General features: G+C 42.4%; 1 protein-coding gene across 2 annotated transcripts in view; it reads left to right on the forward strand.

The window, feature by feature from the left end:
• The window catches only part of PPARGC1A (PPARG coactivator 1 alpha), a 344,564-nt gene that overhangs the window by 280,884 nt on the left and 39,262 nt on the right, over positions 1 to 24,418 (forward strand). The window contains exons 1-2 of one of the 2 annotated variants that reach the window (XM_031588431.2): positions 929 to 1,360; positions 6,884 to 7,063. In XM_031588431.2, coding sequence (XP_031444291.2) covers positions 1,313 to 1,360; positions 6,884 to 7,063 — 228 coding nt within the window. In that variant the 5' untranslated portion in view covers positions 929 to 1,312. Of the gene's footprint in view, positions 1 to 928; positions 1,361 to 6,883; positions 7,064 to 24,418 lie in introns of those variants that run through there. The other variant, XM_090139600.1, reaches the window with a different exon arrangement.

Genomic DNA, 24,418 nt, shown 5'->3' on the forward strand with positions numbered 1-24,418 from the left:
TACATTTGTACAAGACTTTTGAACCCAGCTAATTAAAAAAAATACAACTTCAGAAAGCACAGAGGCAGGTGGGGCCGGTCAGACAAGGCCTTCGTGTGTTTTTTTTCCTGTTGTGGGAAACGTTTTGCAGTTACGTTTGGTACCTTGGCTTTGTTATGTGTCAGCGGTAGTGCCACCATAAACCAGTTGCACCTGCAGCAGCCTCTGTTGTCTCCACGGGTGAGTTGCGAAGGGCTTAAACCCAGAACCTCTGCTGTTAATGGCGTGCCTGCACGTCTGGGTTTTCACATGACAAGAGCTTTTCTTTTTTTTTTTTCCCTCTCCTTGCAATGAGAAAAGGCTTGGCCCAGGCCACAGTGGAGTGCTTGTAGGGAGATGCAGACAGGAACCCATGCGCTCCTGGGCAGGATGGGGCAGTTGCATGCAGGAGCACTGGCTTCCTGCACTGAGACACTGAAACGATTAAAGAGCAGCAGAGGAATGCCTCACGTAACTGGGTGTGGGATCAGGCTCCTTCGCTGTCGCAGGTGAGGTGACTGCAGGAATGGCTTTTATGGATACTTCCTCCATTCCTGGCAAGTAGAATTTTATTTATTTTTCTTTTCCCCAACACGTTTGTTGGTGGCAAAACTGACTCTGCTCGCAGTTATCAATGAGAAATTAACTTTCTGAGGTGTAAAATCCCTGAGTGAATAAAATGTCAGAGTGCATTGTAACTTTGGCCGAACTCCGGGGTGGCCTCTCCCAGCTGAGCCGTGCTGCAGCCGCGTGAGTCTGGAGGCTGCTTGGAGCACACGTGCTGCAGCCCGGCTCCTGTCACCTCACTTCTTCTTTAGCATTAATGCAGCTCTGTCCAATGTTTGTTTTGGCCAAAAAAAAAAAAAAAAGAAAGAAAGAAAAAAAAGAGGAAAAAAAAAAAGAAGCAGCATTGAGAAAAGCCAGGCTGTGAGGGATGGGAGCTGTTGCATGGCAGGCAGTGCCCGATTTCGGGGGTGTGGCGTGGCAATGTGATTTTAATCACAGCGTGGTGCTGCTGGAGACTCAAAGGTCTGAGTGGCTTTTAAAAAGATTTACTTCGCTCAGCCTGGGTCTGCCTCTGAGCGACGTCACGGCTGGAGCGGCGGCACAAGAAGGCTGGATGAGTGACAGCCCAGCCTACTTTTTAATAGCTTTGTCATGTGACGGGGACCAGTAGTAAGACAGGTGCCTTCAGTTCACTCTCAGAAAGGGTCTCGTTGCTGCATGCGTGTGTGCTCCCTGCCCGGCTCTGGATTGCGCCTCGCGAGCGGCACCGCTGCGGTTCGGGAGCTGGATGGCGTGGGACATGTGCAACCAGGACTCTGTATGGAGTGACATCGAGGTGAGCAGGGTGCGGGAGAGGGGCTGCGGGCGCACTTTGCAAACAAGTCTGGATCTTATCTGAACTCCACTAAGTTTGCTATTTTAAGGTTACTCTGCGATGCCTTGAGCAAATCAAAGCTTAGCTCCTGTCATCGGTATCTCCTGCAGTTGGAAACTATTTTCATGTGCCTCTGGCTCGCTTTCCCCGTCATATGCAATATTTATGCTCTAAGATATTGATATGAATCAGTGTCTGAAGTCTTTCCAGTGGCATTCAGTGGCCTGGTTGGAAAAATGCCATGTTTGTTTAGAATAAGATCAACGTTTCTTTTTTCCACAAAAAGGAAAAAAAAAAAAAAAAAGATGTAGTAGTTAAAATTAACCAGTGGCTTCCTATTTTCCTTGCTTGTTTCACTCTGCTCTGTTGAAGGTTTCCACATTGTTTATCAGCTGCAGGATTCAAACCCCCACACGGGAACGAACACCCCGGTGTTTTGCTTTAGATGCTTTTAAAAGGGATTTCTGGAAGTAGCTGTTTTCCTGCTTCTCGTGGTGTTGGAATAATCACCCTGTAGCTGTGCCCTGTAGGGCAGGGCACTCAGTCCACACAAGCAGTCGAGCAAATGGTTAAATCCCACTGTACGGCAGAGACAACAGGATGAACCGTGAGAATAGAGTTTATGCAGGACTGTGTGAACTGCTGCTGCCGCTGCTGCCGCTGCCGCTTGTGTAAAAATAGACGGCAATACATCAAACCCACAGCTTCTGCTGGCTACAATTCATACAGGGAAAAAGAGAAAAGCAAAAAGCAAGCAGCTCTCTGGTAATCTCTGAAGGATGAAGTGAGGTGTGAGGATTTCTGCATGGCTGTGTTGGGCAGAACGGAGCCTTACCTGGAAGTTTGGGCAACTTGGGAAGCGAGGCAAACTTTGTGTGGACCCCGTTGAGAGGAAGGCAAAACCCAGAGCTGCTGGAGGAGGCGACCCGCCGCTGCGAGTGGATAAGTGCTGGTAATGCTCCCCCTGGGCAACAGGGGAGGGAGAAACAGGTTCCATGCGGTGCCTTTTAAATAAGATGTCCATGCCAGGCAGATACCCATCTGAAGTAAAAATGTGACAGTGTTCTCCTTGTGTGTTTTTCCTATCTGGCAGAGCGTGCATGCGGGTCCTTAAGTCTTTTTGTCGTGTTTTACATATTTGCAGCTTGCCATTGTATCCACTGATTTCTGTTTGCATATTGTAATTGCTCTTATCTTGTTTTGATTTCTTGGTGAAGTGGAATAGATATGGATAATTCATATGTCCTGTAGCTATTATGAGTCTGGGCTGTAAGTGGATGACTTTCTGGCTCCAGAGTCCTAATTGTTTCTGAGTAGCTGGAGTATCCTGTGCGTTGTTGTCTGGCTTGCAGCGTGGGTCTCAGCTGCCGGAGCTTCATTTTTCCATCATGTATTATTCCTAATGCTGCAAGGAGATGATTGGGGAACCAGCTTACATGGAAATATTGAAGATTTATTTTAATCACTAGAGTTCCTGCAGTAATTTTAAGCTAGTAACAGAACAGATAATTTATGTCAATGACTTCTTCATAGTGCGGAGGGAAAAAAAAAAAAAAAAGAAAAAAAAAAAGAAAAGATTTGATCTTAATATTAATCATGTAGTGCTGGGTTAACTGTTGGTAGGATTTTAGCAACGTGCTCCTGCACGGCACTTCCTGGAGCAGCAGAGAACTGCTGCCTGCTGTGCTGGCTCTGGGGATCACCTTTACTGGTCTCACAGATTGCAGGCAGCAGGTACCGGAGGCTGCCTTCATTTTTTGAATCATTAATGTTTGCTGTCAACTTAAAATGTATTAGATTCTCACTCCCATAATGACAGGACGGCGCGCTGCTTAATAAAGGCCTGCATCGCCGTAGCTGATCGGCGTCCCCAGTGTTCCACAGTTTAATGAAGGTGATGTACAGTAAGGTTGCAAGGATTGATAGAGAGAGCCCACATGACACGCATTGTAGCAACTCAGTCTTCCTTTGCTGGGTTCACCCTCTTGGCTCTTCGAAAAACTTGTTAAAAATAAAACAGAGATTATTTTTTCATTAATATAATTAATATGGCACAAGTCCAGTCTTTTTTTTTTCCTTTCTTTTTTTTTTCTTTTTCTTTCTTCTTTTTTTTATTTACCTTCAAAGGCAGCAAAAAAAAAAAAAAAAAAAAAAAAAGTCCAAAAGGTTAATGGGGAATTATACTTAATTATAATGATTCATTATAATCAGTGCAGTTAAGCTAATGTATTGTTTGCGTCTGAACTAAGAGGGAAAAAAGTCGGCTGAAGTGAAATAACGCACAGTAATTAGCCTTTTGTGTTTAGTGACTGCTTTATCCTCCTAAATGTTGCTCTGAAATTAAGGCTGTGGTTACGGAATACCTCTAGTATCCAGTAACGGTGGGAATACAGTAGGTTGCGTTCTGGCGATGCAGGTGCACCTGTTACAGATGTATAGCAAACAGTAAATATCAGCATGTCAGATAAGGACAGTTTTAGGACTTGGAGCGTTAAATCTGGCATCATCCAAAGGCCAAATATAAATTAATAACAGGAACACTTGCTGCTAATGTGTCTCAGATTAGAAACATAATGTCATATTCAGAAACATTGATTTTATTATCATGTCAACATTGGCAAGAGCATATATACTTCATTTCAGCAATTGCATTTTTTAAGTGACATTGCAGTCATTATAGGCAAATGAAAGCTGTGATGAGCAGAATTTTTTTTAATACAGTTGTTTATGTTGCTTGAAAAGCCCATGGTAGGAACTTAAAAATACATGTAACTGAGAAATAACATGTTTAAGTGGGTAGTTCACAGAGTGAAGCTATTTTTACAAATGAAAGCATAAACAGATCAGCAGGATACTTTACAAGTCTGCGGCATCAGATACAAACTACTGCCCTCCACAACACAAACGTGAGTGATGCTGAGAATCTACCTGTTCAGTCAAAAACTAGATTATCTTTTAATGAAATTGGAGATTTTGGCCAAGTGTCAGAAAGGTCCTATCTACATTATAAGCTTGCTCCTGGAAGATGATGTCTAGCACTAAAGAAGAGGGAACTCCTTTTTAATTTGTTTTCTTCTGTGTCCAAAATAATAATAATAAGGTGTGCATTGAAAATGACATGAGATTTTGACTTCTTGAAGTTCTGCAGCCCCTTAAATAGCAGAAATAGAAGCAAGTGTTATTTCTGAGCCTTGTTTTTCAGCCTCCTTGTTCTTCACCCCTTGGCCTGCTGTGTGGTTATCGCTCAGCGTCCTGCTACACATAGAAGTTGGTTGCTGAATTACAGCCTGCACAGCTGCACTGGCTCTGTGTGCCAGCACAGGAGCCCTGCTCGTGGCCACGCTGCTGCCAGCCGCCGAGCCTCCCGGAGGCCAAACCCTCAATGAGATGCTCCTTCAGAAGCTCCCGTTCATGTGCTGTGAAAGGCAGTCCTTTGGAGAGGGACATAACGAATACTGAACAATTCCCAGCGATGGACATGATGTTATTGCGCTCAGACTGCTCTCTTCAGAAGGTGGTATTTTCTGGGTTGACTTCAATCCAAAGTTGGGAAATCGTTCAAAGCACCCAGGCAGCTGATAGCAGCAGAGGACAGCCTGCCGGCTGGGTGTGCTCAAGATCTCCCTTAGCAGCCAGTGAGTGGCCCCCAGAGCAAGGAAGATGTGGAGCTGTTGGAGTGGGTCCAGAGGACACATGAAGATGATCAAAGGGCTGGAGCAGCTCTCCTATGAAGAGAAGTTGGGGGAGTTGGGCTTGTTCAACCTGAAGAAGAGAAAGCTCTGGGGAGACATCATTGCGGCCCCCTGTTGCTTAAAGAAAACTTTCATACAGGAGGGAGACTGACTTTTTACATGTTCTGGTAGTGACAGGACAAGGGGGAACAGATTTAAACTAAAAGAGGGGAGATTTAGGTTAGGTATTGGAAAGAGATTTTTTATTCAGAATATTTTTATTCAGGCTGCCCAGAGGAGATGTGGATGCCCCATCTCTGGAGGTGTTCAAGGCCAGGCTGGATGGACCCTGGGCAGGCTGGGCAGGTGGCAACTGTGCCCACGGCAGGGCGTTGGAACTGGATGTTTGTTAAAGTCCCTTCCAAGCCAAACCGTTCCATGGTTCTGTGATTTTGTGAAGTGCTTGTTGTGGAAGCATTTAGGCTCAGCTGACCTTACAGCTTTTAACCAGTCAGTGTCTGTCAGCTGTAAATGGTGGCGGGGTGTTTTGTGGGATCTCCATGTCAATGTGGAAGTCTGGAAGTGGGTTCTAAAGGTACATGGTACAGTGCAGGAGGCATTGCTTTATCGAACGGCATTGACATATGGGGCTCCACTGTTTGCCAAGCTGTTCCTACATGTTTTCCATAATTAAGGATTGGGTTTGATGGATACTCTAACATTTCAATTGCTATGCTAAAGTGGGTGTGCGATATTAACTTTTTTCTTGCTTAGTAGGTCAGTCAATACTCTATCTAGCTTCATACTGGCATACAAAAGGATACTTATTCCAAGTTTATTTGTATTTATCACTGCACTGTTCACAAGTCATGGAGGCAAAAACATGTTGCTCTACTGAAGAGATTTTTGTTCCCTACAGAAAGCAAAGTGTTCCACAGGTCTTCTCCATTGGCGTTGCTTAGTCAGCAGCAGACTGCTGTGGGGCTGCTGGAGGAAAAAAAAACCAACAAAACCCTCCAGTCCTTCAACACAGCCACATCGGGGAGGGACAGCTAGGGGCTGGATAGGAGGCCCTGTACTGGGGCAACGACTTGACTGCCCCTGTCACCTAGAGGTGAGCGCAGGGATGTTCAGAACATACCCCACCAGCCAGGCCCCTGCTTTGTAACTAGGTAGCTGAGCTCTGCCCATCGTTCAGACACTGAGGAAATGACATAACAGCATCCCTACCCCATGCTTTGTTCTGCCTATGTGGCAACCACCATCATATCTCACCTCGAGGACTGTGGTAAGAATCTGGAAGAGCAAAAGTGCGAGCATCTCCAGCTTGAGCTAGCTCCAGGGCTGAAGGCTGTAACAGGCTGTGCCTCCGTAACCTGAATGCATCAGGAAATGCAGGAAAGACCTTGCCCAGAGGTATTCATCTGTAACTTCTACCTTCACTGGTTCGCTCTGAAGCAGCAGCAGAATAAGGTCGCACTTTGGCTTCTGCTGTTGGATTTTATAAACCTTTGGATGCTATTGTTGTCAAAGGCTACAGGAAAAAGGAAATTCACTGTTCCTGTACAGAGACATGATAGAGAAGGCAGCTTATGCCTTCCTATTATGGATTATGCCCTCCTATTTCCCCCTCCTCTTTGCATAACTGTCCAGTGCTAGAAAAGATCTAATAGTGTGGTTTTTTAATTCCAGAAAACAATTCTAGTGACCCTGTGCTATAGCTTAATCGAGGCTTAATTCTTATCACATGATATTAAAGTTAATAGATTCCTGGCAATTAATGAAACTGTTTCTACATTGCTGTTTCCTGCAGTGTGCTGCTCTGGTTGGTGAAGACCAGCCTCTCTGCCCAGACCTCCCAGAACTTGACCTCTCCGAATTAGACGTGAACGACCTGGATGCAGACAGCTTCTTGGGGGGGCTCAAGTGGTACAGCGACCAGTCTGAGGTCATCTCCAGCCAGTACAGCAATGAGCCTGCCAACATCTTTGAGGTAAGGGAAGGCGATTCCAGTGAATCCATGTTTTTTTTTTTTTCTTTTTTTTTCTTTAGCCTGGTGGGCAGTGGTTTTACTATCTTTCCCTCATTAAGAAACAGCAAACGTGGTGATGTGCGTTACAGGTTCCGCCTGGTGCCTTTAATCCTCATGATCAAAAGCAGGCCTGTGATCTGGAGAGGGGGGGAAAACAACCTTGAAAAGAATTAAATGGAAGTTTTGATTTTTGAAAGGAAATGGATGAAGAGTGCCTAAAGTACACAGCACTGTGGCGTAACAAGGAGGAGTTGCACAATTGTCAGTGGTGAGGAAAAACAAAAGTTGAAACCTGTTTGCTGTTTTCCTCTTGCACTCCCTGGAAAGGAGCAGAGTGCAGGCAGCTGTTGGCTGGTGGAGAGCTGGGGGCCAGTGCCTCTTTCCTGTGGTGGGCACTGGCACAGGCTGCTCAGAGAAGCTGTGGATGCCCCATCCACAGAAAGCCAGGTTTGGTGGACCCTGGGCAGCTTAGTCTGGTGGGTGGCAGCCCTGCTCATGGTAGTGAGGTTGGAGCCAGGTGATCTTTAAGATCCTTTCCAACCCAAGCTATACTATGATTCTGTGATTCCTGAAGGTCTTCACTGCATCAAAAATTCCCACTTGTAGCATTGCAGTGCAAGACAGTTTTCATACAAATGAAAACCTCTTAGGTTGAGTGTGGGAAAGGAAATGGGTAGATATGGCAGACAAAGCAGTGAGGGCTGATACTTGCTGATGGTGTGGGATGTCTGAAGGACAGACTTAAATGTTTTCTTTAAAGTATTGCGTTGGGGTTCAGGGTGTGCAGGAGGAGGTTGCAGTCTCTTTATCTCTGTCTCCAATCTTCTTTCTTTCATTGTGTCAAACCTTCATGATTCGCCACCCCATAGCAATGGGGCTGCCGGTCCTCCCAGACCCTTTAGCCACCTTCTCTCTATGATGATAGAAAATGTAGTAGATCGTCCACAGGCTGGGAAATTGGGCAATAAATTGATTAGCTGGCAGAAAGACCTTATGCAGCAGTAAGCGGCTGGGGCTGCCTTTCCCGTGGCTGACCCAGGAAGTCCAGCCAGCCCCACTTGCTGGGGGAAGCCCCAGATGATCACTCTGCAGCTTAATAGCTGGAAAAGATTAACTGCCACAGTGTAGTAAAATGCTTCTGAACGTAAAATATAGCTTGCCTAGGATGTCCTGAATGAGATTCTTCTTTTTTGTATACAGTTATAAACTGATGGTGACCTCCCTGGTGCTGATAAGGTTACTTTGGATTTATACTTATCAGTGTAGCTGATGATAGGAGGTGGCCACCTGTATTCAGTCTTCTACAGTTCACAACAAAATAGTTTGTAAATAATTTTATTCAAATCAAAATGCTTTAACCCTCTCTCTTCATTAGTTTTTATAATGGTCCACATCACAGTTTATGAAACTTCAAAAAGATGCCGTGTTCTTGAATTTCAGTTGCACCCCCACATGAATTTCAGCTTGACGCATGTCAGTTTTTGGTGGTCAGTAGCAGGCTGACAGCAGGACGGGCAACACGCAGCTGAGATCAGAATTAGCACTGCACGGAGTGGGTTTGCTTTTGTTGTAACTGAGGATATGTATTTTTCCTCATTCATCAAAAGCCAAATACAGAGGCATTTTTCTTTTGGAAGAATCAGGGAAAGATAGGCTGTCAAAATTTGAGTTCCTGATAAGTAATATAATAAAGCATCCATCGTCTTGAAGCATACAGACTGTTCCAGTAGAAACGCTGGAACTTGACCACAGGCTTCTAGCTGGTCATGTGCTGCACTGCACTGTCTGCAATGGTGGCCAGCACCACCACATACAAAATTGTCTTGTTTACATAGTGATGATTCATCTGTGTTACTTGGATAGTAATTATCTCTTCCTACCTGAGACAGTTCCAGTTCTGAAAATCAAAGCATGTTGTAGACAGTGAGACGAGCATCCAGGCTGGTACCTAACCTTACTGGGATGTGATGGCAAGGAGGTACTGGTCTTCTCAGGAACCTCGTTGGTCTGGGTGCATCTTGAAGATGAGCAGCCCAAATGTGAAGAAGTAGGTGGCATGCAGCTGGAGGGGATGCATCTAGACAGCAACTGGTATGTCAGAAATAATGATTTGGAAATGAAATATGTAACTTTTTTCCTAACTGGTGAATTCTGTTGTCCTTTCCGTAAGTTCCTGGCTTTCCTTGCACCCACAAACTTCGGTTATAGGATGCCTCACTGTCTCTGACAGCACAGCTTGGCCCATGCTTACCTTACTGTAAGGACAAATTGTTCTCTAATAGCATTTTGCAGTACTGCAGTGCTAGGGTGAGAGTTTTCAGTTTTGTGGTGTTGTATTGCTATTTCTTTGTTGCTTGGCCCAGAAAAATGGGAATGAAACAGTTATTTTCTCCTCCCATGCATTAACCCTGTCCCCATTCTCCATTGTGCAGCTGGATACATAGCACTATTTCTTCTCTCTGCTGCTCTGTAATGTGACGACTGGGGGTGCTCAAGAACAGAACAAGATGTGTTCTTTCTCCAGAGGTTATCTCAGATGCTCTGCAAGGAACTATTTGTTTTAAATCAGAGAACTAAAGTTTTATATAGTTTCCCATTTGGTAATCTCTGGATTTTTCCATATTGATCCACACTGGCTTTTCTTTCTAAAGAAAATATCATAAATAACTTAAAAAAAAAAAAAAAAACCAACAAAACTCTCGTATCATTGTGGGAGTAATAAGTTTTATTTAACTTAAGCTTCCAGATGAGGCCTAGTCATTTGAAAATAGAAATGCAATTTCTTTGGACTGGAAGGGAAAGAAGTAGAATGGTGAATTATGTCGGGAAGCACAAGTACAGTGTTAATTGAACAAGCCGTGCAGTGTTAATTGCAAAACCTAACCTTGAATGAAGCACACTCTTCTTTAAGTTATGAATGTAGTACACTTTTGTCGGGGTGGAGGCCTGTGTTCAAAAATCACTGTCTCAAGCTGGTACACTTTTTTTTCTTTTTTTGTAAATATTTTAAGAAATACTATATTTTAGTATTTTGAATTTTCAGGTGTTCTGCAACTCATGGTCCCAGAAACTTGCTTGAACTGAGCACCCACAAACCTAGATAACTCCACTAGCACTCAAGTCTCATGGAAGAGAAATTATTAATAGTTATGGTAGCAACTAGGAGCCAAACGAGATAAAGCTCTAATTAGTCTAGATAGCATGTAACTGTTGAGTATAAGTCCCTGCCCCCATCTGCCTAGGTGTGGTGAGATATTGGCCTTCAGTCCAGCACCGAAGCACACTGAAGTATCTTGCAGAAGTGGCTTGCTCATTGCTGCCTTATTCTGCTCACATGACAGTGCACAGAATCCTGAACCCAACCTGTCCTGTTTGCCCCAACACACTGCTTCTTCTTCTTACCTGAGTCTGTATGTATGCATATTATCAATTAGTTGATTTCTTTCTGTTCACAGCTTTGTAACTTCAGTGTTACAGTTTTTCACCTAGTTTTGTTTGACTCTTGTTCTGAGTACTAGAAGTACATAATGAAGGCGTTCATTCTGTAGCCATTCTGAGGCCACTCTATAGTGTCACAAGTTTGTGGAACTATATGATTAACAAGTCACCCAAGATCAGTTATGTAGATGTTTCACTGTTTCGTTCATCTTCTTTATTTGTTTTTGCAAAGAACCAGTCCTTAAAAAATTGTGTTTGTGACAAATCAATTCAGCTTATGTTAGAAAATCAAAATGGTTAGCTTTCCTTTCTTCAAGTCGGTGCTGTGTGAGCTGTAGAACTTGATGTGACGTGAATGGGAAGAGTTTGTCCCCTGAGGTTTCTTCAAATATACCATATTCTATCAGAGAAGGTTAGTCATATTTAAAATTATTTATGACCCATGCCTTAACATTTTGGAAAGGTAAGGTATCTGCAGTGGGTATATCTCTTTGTTGGCATTACTTACAAATAGCTCAATTGAGGTAAAGAGAAAAAATGCAACCTATAGATAGAAAATAGCCTATTAAACTATAATGAACCTGTGTAAAATATCTGTAACTGTGCTATTCTCATATTTGAAAAGACACACTTTTAGCCTTTCAAAAGACTTCAGAAAACCAGAGTTGCTGGCCTGCCTGTGGATTTGTTGCTTACATAATTCTGTGCTCCAGAGAAATGCTCAACATATTTGATGACTTTATTGTTACTTGTTTTGCATAGGTGTAGCCCAGGTTACTTTTCAGGGCCATGCTATATGCGCCATGTTTTTTGAAAGCCTGAATTGGCTACTGTATTTTATTCTAGGCTGCCAAAAATGCTGCCTTATAAGCAGTGAGAATATGAGGAGAGAAAGATTCATACTCTCATAGTCCCAGCAGCAGGAAAATTCATAGGGATTAATGATTTCTTATTTGGAAGGGTTTGCATCAGGAGGATGAGGATTGTGGAGGGGAGCCCTAAACGTCACCAGGGTAATTGCATGGTTCGTGTTGTAGAGTCTCTTACATTCTGTGATGCTGCCAGTCTCTTCTACTATTTCAGGTTATTCATTCAAGGTTTGCAGCCAGATTGATTAATGAATTACCAGATCTTGCGTAAAATGACTTGGCCTGACTTTTAAACAACGACCAATGTTTTCTTTGCCAGTCTTGTGACTGGTGTTAATGGGTTTCCAGAGAACTGAGCCTGTATAGATTTTCTGTACTGGCCTCTCCTAGCATTTTTTCCACTTTTTAATTTTCTCCAGAACTAGTAGCCCAGGGCAGGCAGTTCAAGGAGATATAATCTCTGGGGACAAAAAGACATAGTAGTCAAACCCTTGATGGCTGATGCCCTTCAATGCCAAATCAGCATGATTTATCATAGCCATCTATTCAGCACAACAAAGTCTGGAGGTGAGCTGCATGGTGTACCTCACACAATATGCATAACTAGAGCTCTGAACTTTGAAGGAAAGCCTCAGAGCTATTTGCAAAGTGCTGGTGCTTAGTGAATACTAAATTACATTTAGGAAATAGTCTACTGCTACCAGTTATACTTCATTTTTATTCTTGACACAGACACCTAAATCAGAGAACAGTAACATTTCAGAGATTATGGTAGCAGTTTGGGTATGTTCCAACACTATAATAGGATCAGAATTTTAAGGCCTTTTTTATTATTACCAATAGTCACTTAGTTTCTTCTGCAGCGTACTTTGTAGGGAATTACAGCTTTTACTAAAAAGATTAAAATGCTATTATGCAAATGATTGCAGTATGTTATTATGTTTACAAATTAACATCCATGGCTCAACACACAAATTAACTAACTATTCCATCTATATTATTAAGGATTTAATAAAGTAACTGTTGATAAAAATGAGGAGCTTGGAACAGTTAATAGGAACTGATTGTGATTTAACATAGAACTTAAACATTGTGTTTAATGGCATAGATGGTATAATGGCAGAATAAAGCTTATCAAAGTGCTTAAAAGAACTGAGATTGTGTGAACAGCATAGCAGCATGTCTGTGGCCTTAGAGAAAAGAAACTAAATAGCTCTGGGCAGTAACATGGGGCGGGCAGCGTGTCAGTGAATCAGAAGGTAACGCAGGACATGCCAACATGTAGGCTGCTGCTCCAGTAAGTCCTTTTTTGAAATTCAGATTAATGCACATTAAATGTTTTACATGATAAGCACATACAGGATACTTTGGAACTTGTGTCCCTCTAAAGTGCATCCTGTAATGAAATTCTTCTATGGCAAATGGGATTTCACTGCTGAGAGTATCACTGTATGACAAAAAAGGGGAAGGAGTTCAGGCTGAGATGACTTTACAAACAGCACTGCAAATTGCTATTCCTAGCACTTCATAAGAGATCATAAAAGCAAACAGATAAGAGCTACCGAGGTCCCAGAGAAATGAATGTACAGTATGTGGTTACAGGATAGGTTTAATAGGGAAACAGACAACATTGTAGGTTTAAAACAAAAATAAACATCAAAAGCTGAAGATGCAGATTTGGGATAGGAAACTTTGCAAGAACAATAAAAGGTAACAGTGTGTCATAAAAACAGTTTTTGAGAGTAGAAGGAAGACCCTCAATTCCAGGGGAAGAAAATATCAGAGACTGGGCAAAGGAGCAAGAATTTTTATATTCCTAATAGAGCAGTGTCAAGTTTCATAGCATTTGAATGCGTTACCTTTGCAAATGCCTCTGGCCTGACTCAGATTTCTGCCCATACTAAATAGGAGCCCAGTCCAATAGCATTACGTCTGTGTGGAAGGTGTATGTAAACTACAGTCTATGGCTAGCTGTGCTGACATTTTAAAATGCTCAAGCAGTAAATGGAGTTTATTTCACTCAATCCAGCTGCTATGTAATTGGAAAAAATTTATGCAAATGTCCTATATTGAGTGTGCTGCTCTTTCTTTTTTTTTTTTTTTTCCTGATTGGACAAACTGCAGACTGTCTAAACTTGCCTCTATTTTTGTGCCAGAGCCTCACACATTGGTTGAAACCTTCAGGCAGGAAAGAACTCCCAGATGAACAAAAAAAACACAATTGCTTTGAGAGCTTATTGTTTGATGTATGAGGCCACCAAGACCATTCCCCAGGCGTGTGATCAAGAAAATGCAACTGATCTTCTCCACAGTCCCATTAAGGAGATATTTCACTGCTCTGCCAGGAATTCACCTGCAGCAGCCGAGGCTTCAGATGCTGCCGTGTCTACACTCAACTGAGTACCTGTCCTTTTTGCAGAGGGAGGCACAGTGCTTAGCAGAACAGTAGTGAGCTAATTAGGTCATTAGACGAATGTCTTGGCCCATGTTAAAACGAGCCCTTAAGGACACTGTGTTACACTGTGTTCCCACTGGCTACATATCTAAATACAAACTGGTGTCAGCTGCCATACAGACAAAAATGTAATAGCCTCCTTTCACAGAGGTCATCTTAAATCCACTTTGGTCACAGTCACACTCCACATCTGTTTTAGTGAGATGCAGCTTTTTAAGGTAGCATTTGGACTTCATATGCACGCAAACAACCAAGCTATAAATTGCTACTGCAGGAGTTATTTTGAATAAGTGTATACAGTTTCATATTTATAATGGTGAGGCTTCATAATATTCGCAGTGAATATATAACACAGATCAGTTCAACAAGCATGAAATTGTATGTTGTCAACTTGTCACATAAATAGAGCCATATTCTGGCTTACGATAATGTTCAACTAAATATTTTCTCCCTGGAACTGCAGAGGGGGTCACAAAAAAGTGGGACGGTGGCTCTGCCTTTTGTTGGAAAAATGCTCGCTGAGTCTTTGCTAGTGTGAAGTGAATATTTTCAGTAGAGCTTTCCTGTTTTTCTACTTCCCCATTTGTTTAACAACAACAACAGAAAGTTTGCCTTTCTTAAAGAAATGTTAATTGGCCAAACTGTTAAATTTATTTCCCTTAATGGTTTTATTTCCAGTGTAGCCTCTTTTTAAAAAAAAATATTGTTGCTATTTTTATACTGTGCATCATTGCTAATTGCTACTAAACGCTCTATCTTAACCCTGGCATGCTCTTCTCCTGCTGCCCCATCCCACTTAACATTAACTCAAGTCCATGCCATTACAGAATGATAAAATCATAGTAAAGTTTAATTTAGGATTTTTTTTTTCGTAGTGCTGCTAACCTATTGTACATGTGTAGGTCAGGGGGAGGAAACTGCATATAGAGCAAATTAGTTGCAGGAGAAAGTTTTGGTATTTAATTGTGCATTTTTTTTTCCATGTGAAAGGAGAAAAGAAGAACACCATGTGTCTGCCTGGGTGTGTGTCTCTGAGATCTTACCCACCTGTAGCTCCTGTTACAGTACTGTGGTTAATAACCAGATGCACCAGAAATTTGCAGCCTTTCTGGCACGTTGCTGCCTGCCAGTTTTTTGGGCCTTTTCCTCCAGTGTCTGTTTTTTTTTTTAATTTTGGAAATTTTATGCATGTGCCTAAGTTTACAAGTGACAAATTGCAGTGTTGATGGGCAGAGAGATCAATCTGCATGTACATGGATATTCAGCCATGAAGGCTGGCTTCAGGTCTCGATGGAAAGCAGCCCCTTAGGGACACATAGGTGATGGCTTTGGCAGGATTTCAGTTCTGAGAACGCAGAACAACAGCCTTTCTTTGTACTGATTGAGGAATTAATTAGCACTTTGCGGTGATGATGAGTCTGAAGGGCCATGTTTGGAGTTTGCTCTTCACCACATGAGCAATCACTGGATTTTGTTTATGAAAGCAAAAAATCCAAACCTACTGATATTTTGGTGTTGTTATGAAGTCTTAGCTGTGCAATGCACTGAATTAACACTTACATTTCCTCACTCGTGTCTGTGCTTTTGTGCTTTACTGTAAGCAACACAACAGAGTGCTGGTCCGTAGTGGTATGCCTAATGGCTAAGAGGATGCCAAAAGAGCAGAGTGTTTTCTATTAGGAACTGCAGTGTTGGCTTCCAGTGGTAGAGTTGTTAATTTATGACAGCATTGAGTGGCCTGAACTGCTCACAGCCATCTAGCTCATCAGATGAAGTTTAGGAGGATTGGCCCTTCCAATCATGTTACAAGGTTATAGGTGGCAAACAGGCAGAGAGTTTCCTACTCCTCTATACTTCCATCTGTTGTCACAGCTGCTCCTTGAGTGCTCAGCAATATTAAATCTTCAGAGGGGTTCAGAGCAGTGGTCCATCAAGTGGCTTGGTGGGCTGCAAATCTCGCCTACAGGAGATGCGCTTGCCTGAAAATAGAGAAATTGGGTGACAAACTTGTTTCTGACCCAAGAGATTAGTTTCAAGGAAGTGGCGATAATAGGTATCTAGAGGATGGGGTTGATGAAAGGAATGTCCTTCCCTGTGAGCTGCTAGAAGAAGTAATGGGCATTTCCTCATGAATGGTCGTATCTCCTGGGGGGAACTCAAAATTGCTTTTGAAAATTCGCTAAACCTTTGTGGGGGAAAAAAAGTGAAAACCAGTTGTTGTTCTCCCAGGTTGCTATTTAAGCAGTGACAGCAATTCGGGACCTGCAGTCGAGGAAGAAGGTAATTAATGTGATGGAAGTGAGACTTCCCACTGGGATTTTGGCTTTGGTGAGAATGTTGTAGGTTTGTGTGCTTCCACAGAGCAGTCAGTGACCTTCTGTGAAAATCAGATATGACGTGAGTTTTAAGAGGACTTTTTAAAATACATGTTAGTTAACTAGCAGCACCTGGATATCATGTGATCCACTGTACAAGTTGGAGAACAAGGGAGGAGGACCTCGTGCCTTTTCAGGAGAGCATTTATTTTAATGCATAAAAATGCAATTGTTTTTTGCAGAAAAGATGCAATTATTTTAACATACAAAAGTTTTAGTACATGCTTACTGACATTTGGATGTCAGAGGGAAGTTCTTTACAGACAGAGCGGTAACGTGCTGGAACAGAGAGATGTATGTGCCATCCCTGGAGGTGCTCAATGCCAGGTTGGATGGGGTCCTGGGCAGCCTGGTCTAGTATTAGGTATGGGGGTTGGTGGCCCTGCTTGCGGCATGGCGGTTGGAGCTTGGTGATCCTTGAAGTCCCTTCCAACCCAAGCCATTCTGTGATTCTATGATTCTGTGATCTGATTGGTTGTGCCCTATAAGACATTTGACCCTCTGGCCACTTTCAAAATGAGCTGTAGGCCTTTTTCTCTACATATTTGTGGAAATGTATGATTTATTTTTTTTTCTTTAAGTGGAATTCTCTTTTTGGTTTTGTGCTTACATTTTTCCCCATCGGGACTGATTTGAATTTTATTGGCTGTATCATCTGCCCTTAAAAGCCCACCAAGCACTCTTCGTACTTGTATGAAGATACTAGGCAAAATCTTACAAATTGTCACCTCAATTGCATCTGGAGAAAAGCCAGAAAAACTTAGGTTTTTTTCCTAAGGCATAAGAAAATATTTCACAGTCCTTAATGCTACAAAGGCATTCATCCATTTTTCAGAAAAAAAGGTGTCAAACTGTTCTGGCTTGTATGTGATGGGAGTGTTGCTATCTCTTGTCATTTTCCTTGCTGTTGATCCCACTCTCGTATAGGAAGGGTCAGGTCAAATACTTCTCTGGAGACTGAGTCTCCCATTTACAGCAGGAAATCTCTCGGGCAGAGAGGATAACATTACAAAACAGAGCCTAACATTACAAAACAGCTCTGCTGCCTCTGGCACAGTCTAGAGCATCACAGACCAATAACTCCTATCGTGTCACTCTTGCAGCACCTTATTATCTCTGTTTTTCTGTAAATCTGATCTGAAACTGTCATTACCAGTTTCACATAGGTGAACACCATCTGGGTGAAATAACCATGTGCCAGTTATGGGCTGGAGGGGGCTCTTGTTAGTTAATCATCCCTAACTTCCTTTTGATGAGTTAATTTGTCTGTTGAGCCATGGAGGAGCCCCCAAGAGCTCCCAGGAGCCCCTTGTTAAAATTCCGCCAACAAATGTGAAGATAGGGATGATTTCACTCTTTTTGTTGGAGCCTTTGCTATGATATTGCTAAATCATCCATAATGCATAACTTTCCATGCAATCTTTTTTGTTTCAATTCTGGTGGCACATTACTTCTTTGTGCATTTACTTTTTAAACTAGTCATAGATACCTAACTCTCCTGAAAATCTTATCCCATAAACTAAGATTAATTGCACTGCTTTCAGCTGATCATTTAGTAGCTGCCATACCAGATTTCTTGACTGTGATCAGGACCATATTCTTTTCTGGGAACAAAGTTCTTACATCCAGCCCAGCTAGGAGATGTTGTCTGCATCAACGTAATTACCAAATCTGGAGAAAAGCTGCCTTAGCTAGTACATCCTATCATAGAGACTTGTTTATCTCCAGACCTAAAAACAATAAAGGGAAAAAAAAAAAAAAGACTAGTCGTCATCAGCTGAGAAATGCTGGTATTGGAATGATCCTCTGCTCCCTTTTTAACTAGGCAGAAATGGCTTGTTAGCACTGATGTTGCTCATACACCCAAATCAGGATTAGCTCTTAGAGGACCAAAAGCGTGTCTCTGCATAGAGCTGACTGATGCTCTGGGTGGATGTATTAGTTCTTGCTCTGTATTAGTAGTTCTCTCAGGCTTTCTTCTGAGATGGAACAAATGAGTCTTGAAAGAACACAGAGAAAATGGTGGAGGGAACGTTGTAGTAAAGCTGATGATTAGAGCTCATAGGCCACAGAAGGCCAATTCTTTTTTCTGTGTGTGTGTGTTCTTGAAGCTGTGGCCTGACCCAGCAGGAATGTCAGAAGGCTTTTAGAAAGTGGTTCCTGTGTATACTAAACTTTTCTGTCAGTCCACCTTGAAAAGTCCAGGAATGCTGCCTTCTCAAGTCTGTGTTTCCAAGTTGCACCACTTGTTTAACAGGAACCTGAACTGCAACCTTTGCAATTGACCTCACATTGTTCTCCACTATGCAATCATTCCAGCTTGCCCTCCATTCATACAGTGATAGCAATTTACTATAGCTTCTCTCAGCATACTTTTTTCCTATCAGAATGCATAGAAATGAGCAAAAATCCACTCATGTTTCTAGTCCTTTCCTACACCTGCTTGTGGAAGTGCAATGACAGATACCAGTTTTATTGTGTGCCAATGTTACCACTCTGTTTACAGCAGATTTAAGAGTTTACATTAGGCCACAGTGTTATCTTCCAGTTTCCCTAATTCTATCTCCTGGCAGTCCGAGCTGTGCAGTTGGGGTGGCTGCCCCTGTCCTAAAGGAATTTGTGTCAATTTCTGCAGGAACAAATCCTCCCCGTGCTAAACCGCTTTGCAGTATTTGCTCAAACTGAAATTTTGACAAAGACATTCTGTCCACATCCACCAAAAGAGATTGCCTTTTTTTAGATGCACTTGGAGGTAGATGTGTTGGAAGCTGCCTGTACCTGCCTGATAACTGAGACTGAGCATCTATGTAGCATGATCCATGCCCTTTTCTAATTTGGCTTTGAATGACAAATGTGTCTTCACTGAGTCAGCAAAAAAAAAAAAAAGATTCTACAGTAGTACTCATTGCCCTTCCTTTCCTTTCAACAGAATGGCTAGGTTTTCCCAATTCTTCCCCCAAATAAATCTTTGAAAGAGCCATCATAAAGAAATTCCTTCAATGTATTGTCAAGAACTGCGTTGTATTCTCTAGTTGTTTTTGACCAAGACTCATTATCCACTGTTATTTCAAATCCCTGACTAATTATACAGGTGTATTCCCAATGAAAAAAAAAAGAAAAAAAAAAAAGGAAATCCTTATGAAAATATGAGAATTTGGAGGTAGTTCACATTAGTCCTTATTAATCCTCATCACTTTTAACCCCAGAGAGTCTGATATGAGAGGGGAGTTTGGCTGACCTCAGAAGCTAAAAGCAGGTTTCATTGCAAACTACTGCATTTCACATAGGAACCATGCACGAGTTAGCTGAGGTTCTCCTGAGAGGCCTTAAGATGAGATCTCGGTCAAATATTGCATGGTTCCAATTTTTATTATAAAAGCTCTGTTCTGTTCTAGAATGGCATCTTTTTTAGCTTTGGCTGCCAAACTATTCTCATGGAAAAGGCCCTATCCAAATAACTGTGCGAGGAAGGTGTAAGAACAATAGTGTGGTATAACAGGTTTATTTTCAATAGCAAAGCAGTCAAAAGGCTCATAGAATTAGAAAGAAACCCTACAAGATATAGTTATGTAAATGTTTGAATCCATCTAAATTGTGTGCAGAGAAAATGTATCTCCCTGTGCCAAATTTGTACACTCCAAAATTCTTGGAGATGTCTGCCTCCTACTTCTTGAATTCTTGTACTCTTGGGTATGTGCAGGTGTCCTTCCTGGCCCCAAAGGCTACTCAGCTAATGAAAGATTAGGGCCACTTCACTTGATGTTCTCCTTTCTGGAATCCAATAATTGTTTTGCATCAGGACATAATTGCACCAGTAGGTATTAAACAAACCTGCTAATTCAGACTCTATAACTCTTCGAATATCTTCCCAAATTGCATTTCACGATTTGGTTAGATTATATCTTATCTCGCTTCAATAAACACACAATATCTACCCTGTCTTCTTCTACCTTATACACAAGGAAAATCATCAGGACTTAATCTGTTGCTGGTGTTAATGGCATAATTCCTCATACTAACTCCAATTCACTTGGCCTGATATCCCACAAATACCCTTGTGAAAGTATTTTATCCCTGATCCTGTGCCAAAGACACTTTCTTCCTCCATCACTGTTGTCTGTCTTCCTATGGACTTTTTAACGACCTTTGCAGGCTGTGGTGGGTGATGATCTTACATGGGGAAGTCCACAGACAAGTGCTACGTCTCCGAACGTTACTTCAGCTCAGCAGGATCCTAACAGCAGATCTCTGATCTTGAGCTATTAAAACTATAGCCAGAAAGAGCAGAAGTATAGTCACTTCACTAGCAAAAGAAATCAAATAAAGTACTAAGTAAAAAGTGAGCAGCAGTGCAATAGTGGTTTCTCTCTCTCTCTCTTTTTTTTTCCCCCTTTTTCTGCCTGGAACGTGGTCAGATGTTAATAATTTTTTTTATATATTTTTATCTTTCCAAAGGAATTTATGCAAAGAGAAAACTGAAGACTCCAGTTAAACAATACGTTTTATGAACCCTTAGTCTTTCCAAGGCACTTGCTGTGAGTTACTGTTTTATTACAGCCTCTTCCTCCTGTGTTCTGAGAGTTGGCTCCAGCTGACCACATTAAGCCATACGTTCCCAATGCTTTCTTCTGAACTCAGTTGTGACCATGCTTCTTCCCACTGGCTCAAACTTTTCTCCTCTGCAATGTGCTGCTGTTCTGAATATATTACTACTGTTCATCCAGGCATCTCCAGGATGGGAGATCCGTGTGACTCCCTGTGTTCTGTTGTGTCCATTCAGACTGGGGTGCCCATGGGCTTCCTGTGACATGGAGGAACTGATTTATCTCTGTGCATCAAATCTCCTGCTATAAAGCGAGGATTCAAATCCTCCCTTCTTCATCGTGTCTGCTTAAACTGTAAATTCTTTGTGAAGATCCTTTTCCTTATGATGTGGCTGGAGACTGCAACAGCACTGTTGTCTTCATAGTGCCAGAGTAATGCTAAAGCAGTAGAAATTTGAAACTGTGGGAGATGGATAGTAATGTTAATCACAATAATAAAGGCAGAGTATTTTTTGTGCTGCCTGACTATGAAAGACAGGGCTGAGGAATAGATGGCTGAAATGTTTTTGAGGCAGGGCTTGCTCAGCAGCCCAGCATTTATTTGACAGAGAGGCTGCAAACTCAACTCCTGACTCAAAGAGAAAACTTGCTTCCCAAATGAAGACGTATGGATGGCTTTACTGGCAGTTGCAAGACATGTGGCTAGGTTATGCTACTGTGCTTTAGCCTATAAAGACTCCAGGTATATGTGTAGTGAGGGATTCTGAGAATTCCTCCTCTACTTAAGAGCAAAAACATTTCTCATCCTGCGAGAGTCAAAGAAAAATGGTGTCTAAGAGGACAAGCTCTGCCAGCTCCACAGTAGTCAGATATCTGCCTAACAGTGGAAGAAGCTTCAGTTGGGCTGCAGAGTTGGGTTTTAGCTTGACCTTGAATAGAATTTGTCTGTAGAAATTGGCCTTACCCAAGGTGGGTTTTTAACAGCTCCACAGTCTGGCTGGCAGGACAGCATGTTGGACCATGGAGCCTTGCTGATATGAGTCCTCTTACAATACCAAATACATTTAGTTTTCTTCTGAAGGCGTGCTCTGTGAGCTAAAAATGTCTCATTCAGATATGCAGTTTGGAATTTCAGAATTAAACGCAATAAAGCAGATTTTTATTTTTATTCCCTTTTGATGAGATATGCAATGAGAGAGTGAGGATGCAGCATTGGAGTATCTTTTGATTTGCTATTTGCTATGTGTTAAACATTTATATTTCAAAGAAGCGTTTGTACCTATACTGAGTGTTTGGCAAATCCAGCAGCTCATTAGATGTTAACAATAGCAACACTGCTAAATACAAAGGATTCATAGGCAAAGTACCCCTCAGGCTATATCTCTGAGAGAAAAAGTGGCAAATAGAATCAGAAACTAATTAAATAGTCAGCTAAAGCAAGCATAACTTTAAAAAGCTGTAAAACTACCAAAAATGGAAACATATTACAGTTATCTGCATTCACAGCGCAGAACAAGTTTGGTAGTATTTAAGATAATTCTCTAGTGCCTGCTATTTTTAGTCCAAGGGTAAGCTTCTGTAAGAGCCTTTCAGCATCGCATCCCTTTAACCTGGCCTAACAAGCTAAGCCAATAAGCTGTCTGATTTCCGCCGAACATGAGGAAGAGAGATAGCTCAAACAAGCCATTTGTGGCAAGAACGCTCAGCCTCTCTTGTCTTAAGAGCTTTCTTCGTATAGATTTTTCAAACATCCCAGTATTCAGCGTGGCTTGTCAGAGAGCAGAATGTCAGGCTTGCTGTTTTGAAATTGTGGAAGCGCAGAAATAAAAGGAGGGTTTTATAGACCCAGCCTAATGGAAATAAACATCACTGCATTGCCAATGGTGAAGCCAAACCCTCGCAGCCTGGGCTGTTGTATTGATGTGTCTGAAGGGGAAGGAATGGATTTTGTTTTTCCTGGGGACAGAAGGGCAAACATAAAGATCCTGACTTGCTTCTCACTTGCACTTACTCTGTCCTGTATTAAACTTCAGTGGGTTGTTTTGGTTTGTGGTAGTGTAATCCATGGGAGAACCCAATGCCAGGCAGCCCTCCTTCAAGCCTGGTGCTGCCTTCGCTGTGGAAGCAGGGAGTGGGACCCTGGGCTGCTGTGAAGTTGTGTCTGGCAGTCTGGCAGGCTTACAGGATACAAAACTTTGCAGAATTCATAGAATCACAGAATGGGTTGAAAAGGACTGTAATGATCATCCACTTTCAACCCCCCTGCTATGTGCAGCGTTGCCAACCACCAGACCAGGCTGCCCAGAGCCACATCCAGCCTGGCCTTGAATGCCTCCAGGAATGAGGCATCCACAACCTCCTTGGGCAACCTGTTCCACTGAATCACCACCCTCTGAGTGAAAATATTATTTGCTTACATGTCACTCTTTTGTACTGGAAATACTATAGGCTTGGGTTTTTTTCCCCTCACTAATGTGTAGGATGAAGTGCAACCTCATTTACTTTGCTTTTCCTTACCACTCTCACTCACTGGTGGTGTGTGTGTGTGTGTGTGTGCAATCCCTGCAACAGTTTACAGAACAGGAATGTTGCCACTGTTCGCTGCCAGCAGTGATAGTGCCCATCCTCAGAGCAGAGGTTGTGTGTCTGTGTGTCTCTTCCTCCTCCAGGAGCACCACCTAACCAGGTTCTCCCTTCCAGGGTGCTGTAATGGAACTGAAGTCAGTCACCTACAGGGATCCACCTCCATTCTTCAAATGGCTGCCATTTATGTTTTTTTATTCCTGGGACTACATGTACTCTGTGTTTAAAAAGCCTTTACTTTCTTTTAACTAGACTCCTGCATACATGGAGTTACATGGGCTCTAGCTGTTACTTGTTTAAATTTCAGTGGGGATAACTTTTAAACTGAAGAAGCACTTGCCACGAGCAGATATATCAGTGCATTTCCAGCTGTGAATGCGAGCACAGTGTTGGCTACATCATAGGTTAGATACACCCATGCTCTGTTTAAGCTGCTCTTAGACATTGCAGTGCAGAGCTTAGGTGCACAGCTCCCTTGATGCCACAGCCCTTGGTGGCCCTGCATCCACCCTGCTGAAGTGCTGTTGGTCCCAGTGCTGGGTGGTACTGGCACAGCACACAGGAGGTATAGCCCCCGCTTCAGCATCAGCACACCCAGCAAGAGGGGACCAGATCCTCAGCTAGTGTAAATCTACAGAGCTCCATTAAAACCTGTGGAGAGGCCCTGATTTACAGCAGCCGAACATCTGGGCCCAAGTTCTTTTTCTTTTGGTTACTAGCAGAATTAAATAGAAGTACATACAATTATTTATTGTAGGTGCCGTGGCAGCATCTCAAAGCCTGACTGTAAATCAAGACACCAGTGTGAAAGGGACCGTGTGAACACATAACAAAAAGACAGTCCCTGCCTAAAGGAACTTACAGCCTAATTAATATGATATTTAGTGCATTGATAGGTACAGCTGGACCTGACTGCCTCTTTGGAGTAGTTTTTAAAGGGGCAGCACAAAAAATGCCTAGGTTTGTTTCCATCTGATGATAAAGAGGCTGGTTAGCATCAGTGTCTCCCTGAGAATAATGTGTTCTTTTACGTCATTTCAATGGCAGACTGG

Source organism: Phasianus colchicus, chromosome 4 (genome assembly GCF_987193195.1).
Source record: "Phasianus colchicus chromosome 4, bPhaCol1.hap1.1, whole genome shotgun sequence".
NCBI classification, from domain to species: domain Eukaryota; kingdom Metazoa; phylum Chordata; class Aves; order Galliformes; family Phasianidae; genus Phasianus; species Phasianus colchicus.